The following is a 22,949-nucleotide window of genomic DNA, read 5'->3' as shown; positions in this document are numbered from 1 at the left end:
TGACGTATTGATCCACCCCTTGCCGGCCGCCCCCGGCGCCCCCTCCGTCCGCTCGCTCGCGAGCACCGACCGAGCGGGCGGAGAAGGAATGAACGGCGGCGAACGGCGGAACCAAGCAAGGCAGCGCGGTGCTCGCGGGCTGCGCTCGCTGGCTCGCGTCAGTGCGAGCAAGCGGGCGCACCAGCGAGCACCCACTCGGCCGCGTCGCCGCGCCCTGCTGCTGCTCATGCGAGAGCTACCCTGCGCCCCCGCAGTCCGCGGCCCTTCGCCACCGTCAGACTAAGGTGAGTGCTGATCCGGCACGCTGAAGCTGCAAAAATTTTCTTTGTTGACAATTGGCATAAATTTGTTTAACTGGGGTGCGTTTCCACTTTCATTCATTAGTCCATTCATGCGCCGCTGGACCGAATTTCAGCTCCCATTTAAATTAGCTCACTTGGCTGGACTTAATTTAATTATTTCACTTCAACAGTTTTCCCAGTTTGAAATCCCTTGTGCCTCTTGTACCAGATATTTCCAGACGCGGTAACCGCCGACAAATTCCTCCGAGAAAAAGCCGAGCTAATAATGGACTGTAATTTTAACAAATATCACTCGGGGGAATGGTTTGAAATAAAATTACGAGGAACGTGTCAGAATAAAATAGCAAAAAGATACCTTGCGTGACTTTGCGGACTGGCTAAAATAACGTGCAAAGATTACCGGCTCGCCTTACAATGTCAGCCGATAAGGAGCAATAAATTGATCCAACCAAGTCCAGGGGCTAAGAATGTATTTTACTCTTTCAATGAGCATCCAGACTCCTCCTCAATTTTGCACAGTATGCGATTTTAATAGGTTATAAGCTCGACCTTTAAGACCCACGCAAAAGAGATCAGACAAATATAAGAGACGTGATGAGATTGCGGCCGAAATGCGGCTTTTCTGGACCATTGGGTTCGGCAAAGAGGTTAATTCTCGATTTCGGTGCTGCACGCAAAGTGTGTTTTCTCAGCCGGCGGCCAAATTGTTTATTTTCGCCCGCTCCAGGCTGGACGTTTTTATTTTGAGAGATGTGTTTGTGCGCCAAGGATGCGTTTTCAAACGAACGAAGATCAATTGGGTTTATTTTTTGTTATTTCTTCCGTCCACGCGGTCCATCCTGTGCTTTCGTGTTTGAGCAGACGGAGAAATGAGGACGAGAGTATGTGGCGGAGAATTTTGAATATCATCACGACTCTCTTGGCTATTCTCTGCATCCGCCGCTGCATTGTATGCTGGCCGAAAAAGGAGCAGTCTGCTTATATGTGGACTTACTCAAGATATCCATATCCCGGTCAGTGGTAAACAGGTCAAATGGGGAAGTGCCTCTGGCTAAATAATAAACATTGCGTCTCTCACATTAAGACCAACTTATTTTACTGTCCCGGAGCACACATTGCGAATAACAGATGATATCACGGTTAATTTTAGTGCCATTGATTTCCTTAAATGCACCATCTGATATAATAAACTAGTTTTTACATCTTGATTATTGTTACGATAAATCTTTTCTGTAAAGATATATCTAGTAAAAAAATAAACATGGAATTAACATAAATCACCTAGTTTGAATAGTAATCATTGTAAATAGCAAGCTCTGGATATTTCTTCAATCAAGTAACTTTAAATTTAATATAAATGAACTTCTTTGTCCTTTGCGAGGGAGAAATCAAACAGCAAACAAGAAGTTCTCCTGAAGTTGCCCAGTGTAATCTAATCTTATCAGACCCCTAAGGAAGCAAATAAATACTGGAGAAACCATCACATTCATCACCTTCCCCTCATATCTAAGGAATTTACTGTCATATCAATTTAATGTGTAGGAATGAAGGATATTAACATTCTTTGATTCTGCTCATTGATGTTCGGAATGACGTACTATATATTCAAAATATTTAACAAAATTTAATTTGACTTTGGTTTCAAGCTTATCCCCAGCTTCTGCAAACGACTTTATGCTAGCGCTAACCTCTTTAATGGAGTATTGTGTACCTCCACAGAAGCTTTCAATCTTCATTGTCCTCTTTCCTTCATTTCCCTTGTGTGAACGATCTTCTTTCGCCACACTAGCGTTTCTGGCTGAAAGGCTTTTTGTGTAATCCAATGGTAATTAATTCCATGCAACCACTTGGTGGCGCGAGCGAATGATTTTGGTTTCAAGATCTTTTTCAATTGAATTGTCTAAGTTAAACTTTCAATATAAATTCAATCTAGATTTGCATAAAAATTGCAAAATTGGACCAAGACTGATTATTAGAAAATTTAACGGATAGAATCTGAGAGCAAAATATTTTTTCCTGCGGACCACCCTCCACCTGCTAAAATTTGCTAGCAAAACGTCCTACACTTCACTACTTACGAAGCTTTAAAACCCTAAGCACGCCTTGTTAAAAAAATATTGTGAATATCATACCAGCCCGTTGGCTCGCATTGTTAAGGCACTCTCAGGAGAGTCAAAGCAATGTGAGGTATTTGAGCAGTTGGGAGATCTAATACTGGCTACCCAATGCCAGAGATGGCAAAAAGTGGTTAGTTTAGTGACTCGAATTGCTCAAATTTCTCGACGGGCTGGGAGGCGCACCGGCGCCGACTCGCTACTTGCTGGTTTGCACCTTTCCAGCATGCGTGATTTGGCTTCACGGGATGAATGTCTAGCGTTTCAATGCAGTCCTCGGTGCGGAGGCAAGTGGCCCTTGAGTGGGCTGGGTCCCTGTGCGGTCTGGTGCGAACATGTCATCCGTTCGCGGTGTTATTGGGACCCGGGTTTCAGCATTCGTGCTAGTGCAGTGCGCGCCCTTCCCGGTCCGAGGACATGGATGAAGAGAGCAAAAAAAAAACAAGTCCAATAAAACTCGCGAAAATTTAGGTTTTGTCAAAGGTTTTACTTCCAGATTTTCCTTTTCGTAAGCTGGTGTGAATTTTGTCGATTTTACTTGACATGAGCTGACACTGGTTAAAGATCCGTAACTGTCGCTCATTATAATACAACTGTGCTACACAGCATAACGAATACTTATAACAAAAATAGCAACGTTAACTACAAAAGTACTCTTTTACCTCACTAGTCCACAGTAAAAACTGATCTTAAAAAATTTCTGGAAAGTTTGATACCCAAAAGGCCCAAGGCCTATTTTCAAATGGTTAAACGTTGATTTGAATACCGATAAACCATGCAAATCACAATTTGGCATGAAAGGGCACAGTCTTTAATTATTGTTGGGCAACTAATGGGGGCGTAAAGTGATTTGCCGGTGTGCTCAGTGAGCGAGCGGTCGACAATCACTCAGCGCGCGCGTCAAAGCGCACACACAATCGCATTAACCTGTCTGTTTGGACGTTTTGGCAGCGAGCGAGCGAGCGAGACGCTGAGGGCGGAGATGGAGCCGGAAATGAATCGGATGGACTCAGTGGAAGAGCCGCCGTCGCACGCGACGCGCTTCATCGCCAAAGTGGTGCCCGGCTTTCTGCAGCGCGCCTTCCCGGACGCCTCCCTCGAGCACCTGTACCAGTCGTACCGCGGCAAGCAGAAGAAGCTCGACATCTTCTCCTTCTACCTGGCCTACCTCTGCTTCAACTTCTACGTTGCCGGCACCGCGGTCACCGGCGACGAGGACACCTGGCACAAGGGTCTTCTGTGGACGGCGGTCGCCTTTTCACAGGTTGGCTTGCTCCTGGCCACCTGCATCACAACCATCTTCTTCCTCGTCCAGGTAAGAGGATCTTGACATTACTTTTCAGTTGCTTAAGTTGCCAACTTTGATATTATTCTTGATTATTTTACATTTTGTTATTAATGGATGTTTCATTACGTCTACCTTGGAAATTTGAGCCAAAAATTCCAGGATAGATTCAGGAAATCGTTTTGTATGTTTTTGTATTTTAATATTGAGGATTTTTCCAGACATATCTGTATTTTTGCTTCAGGTTGATATTTAGATTTATGAATTTCTCTCCTGATATGAAACATGTCAATTAAATGATTTTTGTTCATAGTCAAGAGTTCATGGTCACTAGTTTGCATAAATTAATTTTCTATAAAAAACATCTGAAACTAGGCATCCTTTAATTTCTCCCAGGAAATCTATCATTTTTTTACAATATCAAATTTAAAATAAGTAATTAAGAAAAATTCACTTTTTTAGAGATTTTTAAAATTTACGCTGGGTACATCACACATTTCTAATTATTCATCTAACCAGTATTAAAGCTATATCAATACGTTGAAAATTAAAGAGGACAAAATATGCATTAAAAAACACGCTATATAGTTGTAAGAGAATACTGCACAGTTGGATATCAATAGAGTTGTTTAAGAATGCAGCATTATCGTTTGAAAAAAGCAGCCTCCAAAGCCACGAACTGACCAGATGTCTTAAAACTACCGCGGATATAAATGTAACGGCCGTGCGGGCGGTCGATTTGTGTACATATACCAAGTTCCATTAGAAGCTGCAAAGCATTTTTTCGCCGCTCTTCGCGCTGGTTAATGATGCTTGCGCCTCAAGTGGCCGGCCAGTCATAAAAGTGCTGCTGAGCAGACATAAACCGAGGGCGAAATTCGGTCCACGCGCTCTGGATAGACGAACGGACTTCACCTCTGGCGGGTGCGATGAGGAACGAGAGCTTCCTCTCTTTCGCGGCGAGTGGGTGGGTGAGTGAAAAAGTTGGCCCCGGCATACCAAGCAACGATCTCGCGCAGGGTAGCAGTTTAAAAAGGGACGCCTCGGTGCGGTGGGCGACACACAGAATCGATTCACTTTACGGCCTGAGGTGCGGGCGTGAATTTGAAAAGCTATCCTCACGACCCGAGATGGAGATTGTACGGCCAGATGCTACGCAGATAGGCCTGAATAACAAGCGCAGACATTCAGACTACTTTTAAGTATGCATGTATGCGCACACCAGAGCTGCTTCTTTTTAACCCCTGCCTGGCTGGCGAAAGAGTTTTTAAGCCTCACGGGGATTGCAGACCACGCAGAGTGCGAAACAGCACGAGATTTTTTTCGCAAATTTGTTTCAAGCCTTAGTTTTCCCTGTTTTCAATTTGTAATTTGATTTGTGATTTTACCAGAACTTTTGGAAACTGCTATCTCATTAAACACAAAAGCAAGTTTTGTTGTTCTATACAAAGGTTCTGGAAATGAAACTGGTGATGAATGAGGATGTTTTGACTTAAAGTAGCCAGTGTAAAGCTCAAACAAAATTTGCATTCGATAGAGGTACGAATTTGATTATTATTCTCCTGACGAACAGGTCAAGAATATTGTAATTCAATTCAAATTTTTGTAATAAGGATCAATACAATTCCTTTTATCACGCAAATGCATATATTTACATTAATCCAATTGAAAGAAATTCTTCAGGTGCCTTTGTGTCACAAAGTATATTTTTCTGATCACATGATCGCTCTGAGCCGGCCCTGGCATTCTTATAAAATAAGTGCGCGATATTTTTATTTTTGAGAAATATTTTGCTAGTGGATTTGCAGTATTATTTTATCTTGTAAGAAATAGGTTGCACTGGATTTGCCAAAACTGCTCTAAACTCTCAAATCAACAAGAACGAAGAATTGTTTTAATTTTACTCACTAGTAAGATCTGGATCTTCATTCTTCTTTTTTTTGCCATGCGGGAGATGAGACTAAAAGAGAAATTAGGAATTTAATTACGGTGAGAGGAGGAATTCTAGGCTTTATTTCAATTAAAACAATAAGTTCGTGGTCTCTACCAACGCATTTTATGTTATGTTATTTACTTAATTTAATTTTGTTCTTTATTTTAATATCATCTCAATCACTCCTGTCAATTAGGTGAAAATGAAAGAAATATTTATAAAGAGCTCTTTTACTAAAGCAAATTCAATTCCAATTTTCTATGGAGTGTTTAAATAAATTAACCTCTGAACGGTTGAATGTCGGGCTGACCTGACGATTTTTCAATTAAATTTCCTAGTTGCATCCTATACTAAAGGATGCAACTAAATCATTTTAACAAGCAGGCAGTGATTCTATATTGTTGTTTATTCTTCCACTATACAAGTCCAGAGTATATTCGAATTAAAAATTCCGACATTCGCGCATTTCAGGGTGCCTTAGATAGTTAAATGAAAAAGCAAATTTGGTTAACTCTCATGAAAATTCATTGGAAGAATTGCTGCGTGAAAATAAGACTTTTATTTTCGTTCCAACTCCCAAGGAGCCCATTTCATTTCTCAAAGAGAGTAAAATGCCAGAGAAGAGTCTTTATTTCCACAGTGGAATTATAAGTAAATATTGTAAAAAGACAGGAATAGTGGTCGACCCAGACAAATAAATTTGGCCAAACTTCTCAGCTTGAGTTTTTACATTTTATGAAGAGTAAAGTGTAGTCGTTTATTTAAGGGGCTAAGCCAAGAGGAGAATTTTATTTCCATGCGTAGAAAAAGTCTATGTTTAGCCACAAAAACATAAAAGAGGTTCGCAGGAAGTAAAAAAAGATTTTTTTAAATGACCAGCTTTCTGTGAGAGTGCTTGTTGCTTCAGAGAGTGCATCATTGCTCTCAATTTGCACCTAATTGATTGCTTGGCTGATATCTCCAGCTGTGCTGCAAACAATGGCCGACTTAAGATTCTTTGCAAGGCTGTCTTCAGCAGGCGCGCACACACACATACACACACACACACACACACACACACACACACAATGCAGCCGCCAACAAAGGGATCGATAATATTAATAACGTGTTTTTTTGCTCGTCTTTGCAGAGAACGAATATGCAGTTCGACTTCCTGGAGAAGGTGTGGATGGCGCTTCCATACTTCGGCTGGTTGCTGGCCACAGGTCTCCTGTTGATTTCGCTTCTGCTCGCGCGGCATACCCACGTCACTCCAAGGTGAGACTCACGCTGAATCCGCAATTGATCGCACGCTTCGTTATGCGAAAACGTGAATGAATAAATTTCACTGCAAATTCCAATCGTGTGACTGTCGCCGCGAAAGTTAACATAATTCCCTGCACGCATTAAATCAAAAATATTTTACTATATTTAAATATTACGCAATGCTTATATAATGAGGAATGAGAAAAGAAAATGTGAGGTATGATTTTTCCCTTTTCGATAAATTTTAAATAAATTTACCTCGGTTGAAAGCAGACTTTCACAAAGAGCTCAGGATTGGGGGGTTGGAACTCTCCCCTTTTCCCCGGAGTTGGTTTTTGAACAGAATAAAGGCAGAAATACAAGCGCAAGAAGTTTTATGAAATTTCTCTGTAAACATTTAAATCAATTTGTATTGTGGATTATTTAGATATTGTTTTGATTAAAGATCTTAGTCAGTTTAAGTTAAATTGCCGTTTGAGAATAACCACAATTTTACAACAATGAATCCATTTTCAAATATTTTCTTGTTGGACAAAAACATTTTAGAGGATTTTTCATTACCAGAATTTAAAAATCTAGACCAAATTTTAGTTATAACTACAAAGCCACAAAAAACGACATCCACAATGCTGTGCTTGAAATTCTCAAAATTTAACTTTGAGTGAAAATGGAAAACGGACAGAAAAGAGACCATTTTAAAATCCATTTTTAGTATAACCCTCAAATCCCGAGAGTGCACTCACACGAGTAGGCAGAGCTGGTTGACTCGTGTTTAAGGTGCAAAATCGGTGTACACATGCCATTCACGCCAGTGATAAGAATCGGATCGCGTGTGCAGCGTGCGTAGCCTTTCGACGTCTCGCGCGCGCAGTCCAAGAGGCTTTTAGCAGCCCGCAGATAAGCTAATCCTGGTTCCCGTTTTCAAACAAAGCGATCGTGGCATTGGGGCGGATGCTGCGGCTTTAATTGGCAGTATGCCGTGTGTCATTATTTGCTGAACGTTGACGTACGTTAGGTGGCCGATGCGCCTGATTAAATGCAACGTGTGGCACGCTAATACGGCACCACAATCCCGTTGTAAACGCACGCTAATCGGACACAGCTTGCTGCTTCTCATTACGAGAGGCTTGTATGCAACCGGCACGATCGCCCGGCGCTGCGGTGCAGCATGCTTGCCATTCGCCAGGGACATGAGATGGCTGATTGATTTTTGCAACGCTACGGCATTGAACACAATGGTCTTTATTTGTTCCACTTTACTGATCGCATGGATAGTGGGTCACATACAATGTTGTTGAGAGCGATTGTAAATTTGACTTGAAAGCAAATTGGCTTAAATGTTTAACTGTGTAAAATATTGTTAGAGTACATCTCAGTCTGTATTTCATTGGCTCTAATTTTGAAATATTAAATTTTAACAGTTTTGAGTTAGAAAATATTGTGAATGCATATTTAAATTTAATTTAAATGAATATTCGTATTTTCTGACTGTTAGACAAATTTTTTTAAAATTAAGTACAAAAATAAAATTTTATCTTTATTCAAAATTATTACCTTTTGAATCAGTTTGATCAGTTTCTGTCACGTAAAACAATACATTTTAATTATTTCCTAAATTTTTACCACATGTTTAGCAATATATGATTATAAATTATAAATTAATCTTCCTGAGTCTTGATTTTCTTGTCATCGCAGATCACTTTGTATCAATAAAATTCAAACGCGTCAAAACTCCTTAAATGAATTTATGCAATGAGGTGGCTTTAGTTTATTAGATTAGGTTATTAGTTCCCTTTCTCGCGGTAAACACGTAAACTCAAATAGGAGACTATGCATGTGAGATCAGAGTGTAGAAGATATAAGAAAATATGTAGCAGCAAGATAAGGTCCATGTTTTGAATAATCATAGCTCATATAGTCAGGGCGAGCATTCCTTTTTCTAATATTATAGGGATGTGAGCTGCGGCAGTGAAATTTTTTCTCTAGCTTGTATTCTCAGAAATTTTTGCAACTTGGTCGGCGTGTGTACCGACTTCATAAATCGTGGAAAGGTAGCCAAGTCAGACGGTGGCTTTGACATTTTATTGCTCTCAAACACGCGTCTCTCCTTGCCTTCCAATATACATAAAAGCAACTGCAAAATTCACCAGAGGCAGTGTGGGCGGAATACGGTACTTTTCCGCTTTTGAAAAAACGCACGTTCCGCTCTAAATATGAAATGAGATTGGCCGAGGGTGTTTGCGGATCTCTAAATATTAACGTTAATGAGCCTTTTGGCGAACGACACGAGTAATCAGGATGAGTACGGATCGCTCGAATAAATCCAATTTTATTTCTGCTTGCAGGGAGCATCTAGGGTTCACGATGATTATCAACTTTCTCATCTACACGAGTCTGCCACTGCGACTGAGGTACTGCTTGCTGCTCAGCCTCACAATGTGTACCTCTTACCTCACTGCCGCTTCAGTGCTCGGCAGAGAGGACCACCAGCTCGGCCAGCAGGTAGGAAAAACCTCTTGTCCCTTTTGTGGAATTCGCTGCAAAATTTCGTCGAATACATTAAGCCAAGTGGTAGCAGCCGCAACAACATTTTATCTTTTTAAGGGCTTTCTTTCTTCGCTTCAAGTGCTTTTTTATTCGGCACTTTTAGATTAGCAGATATCTCAAAATCTCATGTAAATAAGAAAATGACAACAACACCTAATTTAACTCAGGGATAAAATAAAATATTTACTTTTTAGAGCCAGGAAGAATGCTTACAAGGAAAACATGTTTTTTAATGTGGATATAATAATGAGTCAATTACTTACATTCTGAAAATATCTGTTCAGAGTTTATTTTCATTTGGAACCGGCAAATAGCGAATAGCTTTAACATAATTCCAAATTTTGTGAGCTAACCTGATATCAGCTTTGTACTCCTAACAATATTCAATTTCTTTACTAACTTAAGTGCAAACATCGAAAACTGAACCCATGGTTTGCCAGAAAATACAGACACATCGACCGACTTCTCCTCGTCAAACATCGTCTGTTCTTTAAACCATTTCCATAACAGTCAGTTAAAAACTTATTTCAAGCCACTTTTGGAAATCTCTGCACACCACTAAATAAAAATTGCAACAAGTGAATATACAACTTCACATTTCTGGAGGCAGCCCAAATATAATGTTATAACATAGAGTATAATACCAAAAACCTAGAAATATATATTTAAATTTCAAATTGGTATTTTTCCTCTAGAAGTTTTTCATATTTGAATAATATTCATAAAATGTCGCGAAAAGGTCGCTTTTTTGAATGAATTACATATTTTAAAAATACTATTGGGCCCTCTCAAAATAGAGTTGATTTTTTTAAGGAAAGAGAGATCCAATTTGCTTTTTATTCTTCCAAATTAAAGCCAGGGAGACCAAAGCTTAGGCCCAATTCGACTAGACGTCGTGCCAAGCAGACCGGAACACGGGAATGTATATCTTTACGGCTCATTTCACTCCGTCCAGCCGATGATCGTTGATCCATTTCCCAAGAGCAGCACAACAAGGTCGATTTACCGGGACGCGCCGTCCGTTTGACGATCGTTACAGTGGTCGTCGGCGGGTGGTTGGTGTGGCGGCAGGCCCCCGGGGCGAACACTTAACCCCCGGCACCAAAAGAGCTTCTTTTAATTACCTCACGCCCTGCCTGCAGACACGAGTCCGCCAATTACAACTCGGCCCCGCTCTCTAATTACGCGCGCCTCAACTTTCATAATATTCTGCGTGGCACAAACACAAAACACGCCGCCCACGCTTAAACACACACACTCTCGTCGCATTTCTCAACGCGCACGCTGCTCCCGCTATAAATAAAACTGCAGAGAGTGCTTTGAGCTGGATAAATTCGCTTGCTTCGCCGAGTTGTTTATCATTTGAGCCACACACGCAGGCGAGGCGAGCGGCTCCTTCTTGATGGACGACCGACGCGCCGGATTATGGGCTTCCGAGCGCGCGCACCTGCTTTGATCGAAGAAATTCCAAACCACTTAAGAGCACGCCGCCACCGCAGCCTCCCTGCCCCTGCCAAAGTGTTGCTTGAATTAGCGCACGGGGGAGCAGTCTTTTTATTACGAACCTTGCTCTTCTCACAAACTGGATTACAACTGAATTTGGACGTTGACTACTTCAGTCTGTAAAGCCAGGGTGCCGAAACAGTGAATTACATTTCATTTGACATCATACAACATTTCATACGCCCCCAAAGGTCAGAAGCAAACTCGTGAAGTGGTCCAGTAGACGAACTCCCCTTGATGTTTAATTATAGCTCTCGAGCAACTTCAATGAAATAAGCATTTCTACGAAAGAACTGGAACGTTGGATGTTGGTCCTTTATAATAATTAATTAACTTCTGCTTTTCATTTCGAACATTGTCGCATAATATTCAAGTTTGGCACTGCAATTAACTAGTTTGAGTGCCGACACAAAATGAAGTGACAGCTGCGGGGCTTCAAACAAAATTCTACTTAACGAGCATGCCGCAATTTCAAAATAAAAATCCCGCATCGATCGAGCTCGTTGAAAGTGCTGTGCGTGCGTTTTTGTCAAGCGTCTCTCGCGCACGAAAACAATTTCAAGAGAGGGCGACGTACCATCCACATCGTCGAAGCACCTTGACAGTGAAAGCCCATTTGTCCGCCGGTGTCACGAAGAAGGCTGCTGGGCTGTTCATTTACGTGTTGACGGACTGTGTGTGAGTGCGAGTGAGAAAATCGAAAATCCCCGGGCAGCCACCACCGCCGCAACACACACATACACACTCACTCACTCACAAGTGGGCTGAAAAATGCGATGAAACGATTCGGCTCGGCGTGGCGCTGGCAACGAGCAAAAATTGGCCTGATTTGATTGCGTGTGCTACTCGGTGCGAGATTGATTCGAGGAAGGATTCTTCCTCTTTACTTGCTGTGCGATGGAAAACTTTTCAAGAGGAAAGTCGAGTATCTCGTACATCTCGTGGTTCAGATTGATTCAGGGGATGAGAAGACGGCGGCGACAGATCGACAACCGCACGACGGTGAAATAAACTGTATTCGATTCACATCCTTTCCATGTGTAGCTCTTTATAGGTGGACGTCTCATATTTTAAATAGGGATAGCTACACTCTCCTTTTAAAAAGTGAATAGTTGGCCAAATAAGATCAAATTTTGAATTGTAAACCAGTTGAAAAATTTTACATTTTGTGATAAATCAAAATAGCACAATAACTAATTGAAGAACATTACATCCCCTTTTTGCAACGGCAAAAATTTTCTGCAGATCACTGTTCCATATTCGAAACGTCAGCAACCCCATTTTTTAAATATTAATTGATGCAAATTGAAGAAAACGGCTCATTTTTCACCAATCCTTTATTCAAATTGAAACACATTTGGAACCACTAGAAGATATTTTATCGTTACATGGTCTTTTTTTAAGTTTCAGTGCAAATAAATTACTCTTATGAACATCTCTGTCTTTAAAAACTCTTCTTTCCACGGGTCTATTGCGATAACACCGTTCTGCTTTATCAGAGTCTTCCGCTAGCCTTGTTGCCCTATCTCATCTCTTTATTTTATGTCTGATAATGTACCAATTTGTACAAAAATCTTTTAAGGGAGAATAACTAATATTAATATTAGTTCTGATTTTTATTCTTTAAAAATTTAAGATCAGTGTCTACGATTTTTTTAATAAATTTTGAGGGTTGTTGGTTCAATAGATTGATATTCGGAAAAATTTCCACATAGAATTTGTCTGGGGATGAAAAGCTTTCAGAACGTGAACGCGTCCATACATTTATTCAGGTGATTCCTTCCTTATTTTTTTAACCATATTGATCAAAACGCAGAGTCTCCTCCTATTGTGCGCTTTCCTTCCTCCTTCGATTTGCACTCAGAGGAGCAGTAGCTTTGTCACCGCAGTCTCTCTCTCTCTCTCTCTCTCTCTCCCCGCTCTCTCCCGTGTCGGGATAGCAGAAGCCGAAACACACAGCCCTCAAAGTCAGTGGAACGATCACCCTGCTGTTGTACTTTGGGCGCACCCCTTGGAAACGCGTCACCGGTGGACTCTCGCTGATGCTGGTAACCCGATAGGCGGGAGAGAGTGAGTGAGAGAGTTAATTTGCTGGTAAACACGGAAAGATAAAAGCACCAGCGTCGCACACTTGTCAAGATAAAATTGGCCCGGCTGGCTGCGAGTAATCGGGCGAAAGCGAATAAAAACACACGCAGCTCTGCCGACGTAAATTATGTCTAGCCACGAGTCTGCAACCGACGTTAACAAAAGCAACGAAATCTGCAACGATCGCTTTTTGTGAGCTGCGCGTAAGCCGATTTGGAAAGGTCCCAGAGGCCATGATTAATCAAACGAATTATTGCTGCGCATTCTCTGATATCACTTGAGGGGTAAACTCTGTGACTCACACGATAATTTACTATTTATCCTGTTTATCTATCCGTGTCAAGAACTTTTCAACCGAGCAGATTGAGCTACAAAGCAAATAATAAATTTCCTGCTATTTCTTTTTTTATTACAATAATTTATGACAATATTTATTACTATAAATTTACAATCTCATGAATAGGGTGCCAGTTGGCACCGGAGCATGTCGAGAACAATAAAAGTCTCAACTGAAATCATGGAGGATGAGTCCGTTTATTTCTTCATCGGCTTAGAATATTTCCACTATATTTTAATTTTATAGGTATTCTAGATAATCAACGATTATTTTGTAATGTTTATTAACTCAAAAAATTTGATTTGCTGAAACACTTTAAAACAATACTGAAAATTAAAAAAATGTACTAAACACAAGAATGTTAGCCCCTAGAGGAAATGGAAATAAAAAGAATAGAAAGAGATGGTCCAATGTAAATGTATTGCTACTCTGAAATATGAGGAGAGATACAAGCTTTAATTAAATATATTATTGAAAGAGAATTTCTCTTAGAACTATAGCAGCTGCTGATGTACCTGCGGAGTAGAAAAATTTAATACAATTTTCCCACTTTTGTCGCCCTGAATTGAAAAACACGCCGAACAATGCTGCTCACAATCAGTGTGGTGCAATATTACTTTGTAATGGATCGTTTTAGCATTTTTCGCTAGTACTGGTCGCCTTTTATTCATGCTTTTAAATTTTCATGTTTAATGTATATATATTTTACTGTATTTTACCCGAGCAGGAATAAACAAGGATATTATGCCATTTAGAGTATTTAATTTAATTGTGAACAAAACAAAGGGAGCACAAATAATGAAAAATGATCCAGAAAATTCAATAATGCAGACAACTTTTATGGTTGGTTTGATTAGGGAAAACACTAGTTGGCTATCCGCGTGAAATTGCTTTGCACTCTGGCGTGATCAGGCATACGTTCTCCCACCTGCCAGCCGACGGCAAACAATGGCGTGACCTTTGTTTATTGGAATGAGAACAAAAGAGCCGGTGCTGCGCTGCTGCTTCCCCTGTTCGTTCGCTCTCTGCCGTTCGCCCGCCCGGCAGAACATTGGCGGAGATGATGATAACGAGCTCTGGGCCCACAGCGCCGTGCGTGCAGATTTGTGTATTAAATTCCGCGGAGATTCCGTGGCTCTGTTAGACGCCCCAGGGATTTCCTCTAAAACTTTAAATCCGCTCAATCTTTGGCGGCTCTGCCGTGCTTTGCTCCTGCCAGCAACGCGAGAAGCGGGCGCTGTGTGTGCACTTCATCGAATTTGTGTTTACTCATGCATCATTCAGCCTCTCTGCGATGTTTACTGAAACAACCTACATGATGAAAAGATGTGGAACAGAAGCGAGATTTTGCTAATTCGATTTACAGAAAGCAATTTGAACGTTTCCCCAGATCTATTAGAAAATTTTCATAACAGCAAAAGTAATCCAACAAAGATTTCACAACAATTTTAAATTTTATCATGCTAAAAATACGATGAAAATTTTAGCTTAAAATAAAAAAAATCATCTGTGTGGATTTAAAAGCAGGGTGCGAGGTTAATAGTGAATAAGAGAAGCGATAATTTATTTCAGACGTTTTTTTATGGAAAAAACGACCTCATTAACAGCACTTAACGTGTGCAAGAAAATTCATACCCTAGAGGATTCTAAATTACCCGCATTTGGAAACGATTAACTTTTATGCACTCATCGCTGAGCACAGTAAAAAAATCTTGTGAAACCTGCCATCACTGTTAAAAAATACCATCTTTCTGGTTTAATTAAAATCACATGTGTATTGTTCGAAAATAATTTTAAATTTAAAAACCAACAAATATGATATCATATTTTCTATTTCTGTTTAAGGTTCTGGTCAACTGTCTTCTTTTGGTGGCGACCAGCTTCATTGGATTGACGTCGTACTTTCTGTCCGACAAGCAGCAAAGAAGGGCTTTCCTTGAGACGCGCCAGTCACTTGAGGTCAAATTGCTTATAGAGGAGCAGTCGGCCGAACAGGTATGCAACCGTCTGTGCATGAGAGAGGCGCACGTTGCCCACCTCGCGCACGCCGGCTGAAAGGGCGAGAGAAAGATCGACTTTCCGGTTTTCATGCACACGCACGCACTTATTTCGCTGGGGTTGCCATATACAATACTCCAATAGGATTTTTCTGCTAAAATTTATTTGTTACACTCATGTTTTAATTTTAAAAATGCATGAACATCAAATTTTAATAAACCACTTTAGAAAGGGTTTCATTTAAATTTTCATGGTTCATTATTAAGATTTAAGTAAAGATTAGGTTCTTGGCAACCCTAGGAAGTCCTTTTATGGTACACCTGCTAATGATGAACTTTTTGTCGCACAAAAGTCGAATTTTAACGAGCCATACGTTCTGTTATTAATAGGAGCGGCTCCTCTTGTCCGTGCTGCCGGAGCATGTCGCCGTGCAGATGCGACAAGACATGGGCACGGCCACCGATTCGCAGTTCAAAAAGATCTATATGTCCCGCCACGAAAACGTCAGGTGAGTGTAAAATCGTTTCCACTGACACTTACAAATCGTGCGGGTTGCAAATCTAAACTCTTGGTTGTAGCATTCTCTACGCTGACATTGTGGGCTTCACTGCCATCTCGTCGACGTACTCGGCCTCCGAGCTCGTCAAAATTCTAAACGAGCTCTTCGCGCGTTTTGACAAACTGGCAGACGTAAGTTATTTAAGGATCATAAAGACGAACTTTTTTGTGCCTGCTTCTGCAGGGAATATATTTAATTCATTTTAATTAATCAGAAATAACAATAAAGTGTCCAAAAGAATTTTATTTATTTATTTTAAGACAATAAATAAACGCAGAGGTTTTATCTTTAAATTTAAGAAAAACTATGAGAATGGCTCTACTCCGTGTAAAAAAATCATTCTGGACGTTTATAGCTAATAGTGAATATTCGAAGAGGAAAACTTAAATTCCTCATCAGCAGTAATTTACTTCAAAACAAAATTCATAGCCACAGTATGAGCTGCAGATAATTCTGAATCAGCGATCGTCGAAAACATTCGGCTTACTCATTTCCGAGTAAAATCGATATGAGGATACAAGTGACAAAAACTTACCAAACCCGTTTTCGCTCTCCCTGTGAATTAACCTTCCCTCACAAAAATCACTAGCTCAAAAAATACCATTAATTTTAATGAAGAGCTAATTTCAAAGAAAGATAAATTCTGTTTTTTTCTAACCTCAGAATTTATGAAGGAAAATTCCCTTGCTGCTCTATTTTTTACTAAATAATACATACTGTATGAAATCGCAGAAAGGGTTTTAGGCAAAGTGCCTGAGATATCTTCCCATTATCATTTATACTTTATAACGCAAATAAATAACAAATAGGGATTTTTTCACCTACAGTTGATATTGTTTTTTATTCGCAGAAATACCATCAACTGCGCATCAAAATTTTAGGTGATTGCTATTACTGTATCAGCGGCGCGCCTCAGGAACGGCCTGATCACGCAATCCTGTGCGTCCACATGGGGCTGTCCATGGTGGAAGCGATCAAGTGAGTTGTTTCGGTCCATTTCCTGTGCACAGTTTCCATACTTCAATTTTCCGAGCCATTGATTTCATTGTTTTGCTTATCTGTGAGGCCGCTGGTGCATCACATTTTGCAGCGATTATAGACGGATGAATTTATTAATTTTGCCAACATATCAGGAGAGGAGGCTTATGAGCGATCAAATTTCTTTTTAGATATGTACAACACACCACGAATTCGCCAGTGGACATGCGGGTGGGCATCCATACCGGAGCAGTCCTCGCAGGCGTTCTCGGCCAGCGGCAGTGGCAGTTTGACGTTTACTCCAAAGACGTGGAGCTGGCAAATAAAATGGAGAGCTCGGGAAAAGCAGGGTCAGTTTTTCAGCAGAATTAATTTAATTAAAAATACGATCTTTTACTGGCTCAGTTTTTAAATTTCTTACGGATGGAAAAATCATTTCATTTTGCGTCCGCATTGCAAAAGCTTATCTGACTTTTGGACAGGCGAGTGCACATTTCTGAAAAAACGCTCTCGTACCTGGATGACCACTTTGAAGTCGAGCCGGCACACGGCGAGAAGCGGGAGGAGGCTTTGCGAATGGCTGGCCTCAAAACGTTCTTCATCGTGCAGGCACTGAAGCCCTTCGAAGAAGAGGCGGAGACGAGAAACGGGTCGGCCAACGAGGAGACCAAAGTTGACGACAACAATGTGAACACAAACGCATCGACCGGAAATGGAGAATCTCTGGTTAGTGTTAAAATCACCCCGTTTTTAATTTGATAGAATAGTAAAAATAAAATGAACAAAAGAAAAAAGCGGTGGTATAAACAATTTTGTGCTTTGTTAATTAACAAACGTCAATTTTTGATTGCTCACAGGGCATCAGAGTGAGCAATTGTGAGCGGGTGCGAGAAAATTCACACGATTTTAGGCGGAGGTTGAGACAGGATCTCCTGAACAGGTAAATTCCCGGTGAAATATACAGTTTCAGCGGGGCGAAACTTTATTTTTGGCCTTTTTTTCAGGGAGAGGGACCGGGCAGTGGAGAAACAGATCCAACCGTGCACGCTTCAGTTCCGGGACGAGGCCAAAGAAAAGGCTTACCGAACACACAAAGCGTCTTTCCCCAGCGCTTCTACCATGGCCTTTCCAGTCGCCGGTTTTGTCATCACAGCTACCCATTTGATTATTCTCCCTTGGTAAACGAGCATCCTACGTAAAATGGTGATTTTTAAAAGCAGCGTTCTTTTCACTTTGCGCAGGACAATATCAAGCATAATCTACTCATTAATAATGCTCAAAGTTCTCTTCGTCTTGTCATTGATTTACATGGTTGAGGCATTTCCTACAGTAAGTCTTGTCTAGAATTTCCTTTAAACAGTGTAAGGTGACCATCGGTATTTTTAATTTAGGTGTTTCCTCTCTCGCTGGTGAAGATTAGCTCACATTTCAACAGTGACTACAGGAGCCGATTTCTTTCAGCTATTCTGAGTGCCATTCTTCTCTCTGGTGTTGTTTTATTCCTTGATGTAAGTATAGAAACAAAATGCAATTTAATAAAAATGGTATCAATTATTTAAAAATAAATATAACATTTTTAGTTTTATTTAATATAATAATTTATGTTTAACATACAAATTTTCTCTTTCAAAGAAGAAAATTTCGGACATTCCTTGTAGCAAAAAGTCCTTTTAATTTATGCCTACTTGTTTCGGCTGTCAACAGCAGCCCTATTTCATGGCACAAACTCGCTGTAGGCAAAATATTTTTGCAACGAAGAATGTAATAGAGATGTTCCCCTATTAATGAATCCATGAGTGTAACTATCTATCAAATTTTACTTTTAATTTTATTTTTTAGCCAAGTTTGAAAATTTAGTTTTTTAAAAACGTAAGCATGCAATACTTCATTATTTTTTAATATTTTATTAATGGACATAATTATGTACTCTAAATTATCTTATAAAAATGTTGAATTTAAAGCCTGATGTACGTGAGGTCATTAGTAAGCTAAAAATTATTATAAACAACGAGAAAATTAACAGGGGTTTCTATTTATGACCAAACTCAAATGGATTCATATGCAAAACATGATAAAAATGATTTGTAACTCTGATTTACGTCTCGATTATTACAGTTTGTTTGCGAAAGCGTCGGATCTGTGAACCTGAATGTCACGGCAGACGCCATGGCGATTAAAGAGGGAACCAACCTGACTCAGTGGCCCTCCGACTGCCACTGCTACTTCCCATCCTATCTCGCCTACTTCGTCGTGCTTGTTTATTTTGCCATCACCCTGAGTGCATTCCTCCCGACCTGGGCCAAAATACTGGTCATGCTCATCCTTTTCATCATCCAAAGCTTGCTCTACACCCTCACCAACCTGGGAGCATTGCTCAGCGCCGAGCGGAAAATGCTGTTTGATCCGGAAAATGACCTATTGTATGCTGATCGTTAATATTTTATGCCCAGAAAGCCACTACATGGATCGTTTCAGGCCGATAAGCGACAAAATCGAACTGCTCTACTTGATGGGGACGACACTCGTCGTGCTGTTGACCGTCAACTTGTTTGTAAGTTCGCTGCACAATAATTGGCGTGTCAATCTCAATTTCCGACGCCTGCAGAACGAAAAGACGAGCCGCGTGCTTTTCATCTGGCGCCTTACGGTGGAAGAGCAGCGGGAGAAAGCGGCAGATATGCGGCTGAGGAACGAAAGCCTTGTCTACAACATTCTGCCACCTCACGTGGCTGCCCATTTTTTGCGTCCCGGAGCTCCGAGACGTCACGACGAGCTTTACAGCCAGAGCTACGCCGAGATCGGAGTGCTGTTCGCATCGATGCCAAACTTTTCCGACTTTTACACAGAGGAGTCGGTCAATAATCAAGGCCTCGAGTGTCTCAGATTCCTCAACGAAGTTATTTCCGACTTTGATGCGGTAAACTTGAATATTTTTGCTTTAAATCGTACCAAAACAATTTTAATTGTTTTTTTTAGATTCTGGAGAGACCACAGTTCAAGGAGATAATAATCAAAATCAAAACTATCGGGTCCACCTACATGGCAGCGAGTGGTCTAAATTTGAAGACAGAGGAGCAAGCCTTGGCGAGCCAAGGCTCATTGTGGGCCCATTTGGAGCTTTTGGTGGATTTCGCGCTGGAACTGAAAAAGGCTCTCACCTCCATCAACGAGCAAAGCTTCAACCACTTCGTACTCAAAATGGGTAACAAGATAGCCTACTAAATGTGCGAGTTGGTCACTGATTCGTTTTAAAATAATTCAGGAATCAACCACGGCCCCATAACCGCTGGCGTAATTGGAGCAAGGAAACCGCACTACGATATTTGGGGTAATTCCGTCAATGTTGCCTCGAGGATGGAGAGCACAGGCAAAGCTGGATGTATTCAGGTAGTTTTTACTTTTTTAGGTTGCATTACATACTTCTAAAATTAAAAAATAATAATTTTTTACTGTGTTAGAGGTGTTTCAATTTACTATATTGTTAGGTCAGACGTAAAATTTAGATAATATGTGCATTATTAAAGTTATATAAAAAAAGAAATTAATATAGCAGCCTTTTCAAGCTTAATAGAGATTTAATTTTTTTCCGTAATCAATATTCTTTTTTAATACTTAATATAACTCTTGCAGCTGTCGATCAATATCAAACAATGTGCACCTTGATCAGTGCAAGAGGTGCTGATGAAAAATATTAGTACTTTCCGCGAAGGTTGCACTACTTCAATTTTCAATGCATCTAAAGATCGATATTGCTTAAAATAGAGCGAGAGAGCGGGTTCATTATTTTTATTTTTCTTGTGTGATAGGTGACGGAGGAGACGTGCGAAATCCTAAAGCAATTCGGCTATCAATTTGAGCAGCGAGGCCTGGTGTCGGTAAAGGGCAAAGGACAGCTGATGACGTACTACCTGACAGGGAAGGGCGCGCCTCCGAGCGGCAGGGCCGGCGACGAGGCTCCCGAGAGCGTGGAGGGGCTAAGCACGGACCAGATTTCGATCGACCCCTCGGGCGGCGGAGACTCGAACGTGAGCGACATCGACGGACTGAAGAGCAGCGCGATTTCGGCCAACAGTGCCACCCACTTGCTGCCGACCCCCAACGAGGAGTGAGCGAAATATTAAAGCGCGCGCGTTCAGAACGGATGGATAGTGACGAGTCGACAAGCTCAAAAGGGACACGTGCGATTTAGTTTTTCAATGTGATAACTGTTCGATTTTTTGGGGATACGTGCGGGACGCGGGCTGCGACTGGAACTACACAATGGCCAAATTAAACGCATCAAAGTCGGTGCACGTACGATACATGATTGATAGAGAATTCTGTGTGTCTCTGGTGTTTAATAAGCGACACACAAACACACCCCGTTTCGTAATTTTTGCAGTCAATATTTAATACCAGCCATATTTGTGTCATTTTGGCCGTTCCCTCGTCAAATGACCAAAGAGCTCACTTTTGCGTTTTCACCGCAGTTATAAAAGCAGTTGAGAGTTTTAATGTTAGGAGTCGGAAGAAACACACGAGTTACATCCGTTTTCTTCTCTCTTTTTACGCTCGATCTAAGTCATTGTGATATTGTACTAGGAACAAAAAACCAATAAAAACACACACACACACACACAAAATAATTATTATTAGGAAGAGGTGGATGTCACGTCAGCATGTAGGCACATAGGGATCATCGATTGCGGATATTGTTTAGAGGTTGTTTAATAACTTAACAAACACACGCATCATAGAAAATAATATTTCATGTTAAATGTCATTGAAGTAACAAACCACCCAGGACAGGACAGTTCTGCCCGCTTTACAGCTCCCCGCGAATAGTGAATTTCCATTATAATAACTTTCAAAGTCATATCAGGAACAATCCATCCAGGCTTGCAACTTTCATTTCTCGCATCGTTTCTGATCGGCAAAAGAAATTCGTGACTTTCACACATCAACCCGAAATTAATGCTCCGAGCTTACAATTGAAACAAAGCCAAGCACAATCCGGACAACAAGAAGTGACATATTTTAAACCAAAGTTTTAAATTCTAACAATATATAATAAAGTTCTATCGACCACAAACATTAGTGAAAAGAGATTTTTCTAAATCCTAAACAACAATCTTCGAATTATGATTTCGGAAATGAAACTAAATGTTGTTCAACAAAGGGCCAATCGCGGCGCAATTGAAAATCAAAATTTTGTAGAGACGTAACCTCTCACTCTGATCTCAGCCAAAACTCTGGCGCGCACTTTGTATCTCTGCATTTATTTGCCGGGAAAAGGTCTAATTAAACGGAACAAATATATACCTAAGATTAAGTAATATTTTACAAAAAAAGTTGACCGTAAGGTTTGGATTGTATCGAAACGAAGATCTTTTGGAAGAGCTGTGCAATAGTGTCTATCTTTGTATTATATTCGTGGACGATTGCAACTGTCGCTACATAAAATTGCACAGTTTAAAATGAACACAAGATTTTTCCCAAGATATGATGTTCGTTGTACAAAATAAAAAAACCCGTCTGTGTACTTTGGTCGTTTAAATCAAATCTGACATGAAACAAAATGTTAATTTTTTCCTTTTGAGTTCAGTTTTATTCCTATACAAAATGAATTAATAAAACTCAATTCTAAGGCATATATGTATTATGGTAATAAAGAAAGATATTAAAAGACTAGAGTTTTAAATTAAGCTTTTATAAAGTGATTAGAAAAATAATTTCTTAAAATAGACTAAAAACAATTTAAAGCCTATTTAATTCTGACTGGTAATTCAAAATAGATTAAAAATAATTGTGATTATCTCAAGAAGCCCCCAATTTTAAATATCTAATCGTATTATATCAACAGAAGAAAAATGTTGAAATAGGGATTTCAGTGTTTCGAAATGTTCTTCCATTTTAAAGTGAAATCATAAATTTAAGCTATTATTGTTTAAAACAAGCCATGTTTGGCTGGTATTAATCGAAAAAAATATGTTTCATATATGTAAAGCTTTTTGAACACATATATTTCCAATTTATCAGTATTTTGTTTTGCTTTAAGTCTGGTTGATAAAAAACGTTATT

At 40.3% G+C, this 22,949-nt stretch overlaps 1 protein-coding gene across 1 annotated transcript; it reads left to right on the top strand.

Moving 5' to 3' along the window:
- The first annotated feature begins 91 nt into the window (after positions 1 to 91).
- Positions 92 to 22,410, top strand: LOC135942379 (adenylate cyclase type 3-like). Its single transcript, XM_065488470.1, has 20 exons — positions 92 to 284; positions 3,368 to 3,731; positions 6,764 to 6,891; positions 9,225 to 9,381; positions 15,200 to 15,349; positions 15,742 to 15,860; positions 15,931 to 16,042; positions 16,762 to 16,889; positions 17,081 to 17,239; positions 17,372 to 17,615; positions 17,747 to 17,829; positions 17,894 to 18,067; positions 18,131 to 18,218; positions 18,281 to 18,397; positions 19,005 to 19,309; positions 19,365 to 19,440; positions 19,495 to 19,806; positions 19,866 to 20,091; positions 20,152 to 20,276; positions 20,696 to 22,410. Exons 2-20 carry the CDS (start codon positions 3,399 to 3,401, stop codon positions 20,996 to 20,998), a joined length of 3,339 nt encoding a protein of 1,112 aa, XP_065344542.1. The 5' UTR covers positions 92 to 284; positions 3,368 to 3,398; the 3' UTR covers positions 20,999 to 22,410.
- The last annotated feature ends 539 nt before the right edge of the window (positions 22,411 to 22,949 follow it).

Source organism: Cloeon dipterum, chromosome 4 (assembly GCF_949628265.1).
Source record: "Cloeon dipterum chromosome 4, ieCloDipt1.1, whole genome shotgun sequence".
Lineage (NCBI taxonomy): Eukaryota > Metazoa > Arthropoda > Insecta > Ephemeroptera > Baetidae > Cloeon > Cloeon dipterum.
Note: the sequence above shows the minus strand (reverse complement) of the source record. Positions and strands in the feature narration are given on the sequence as shown.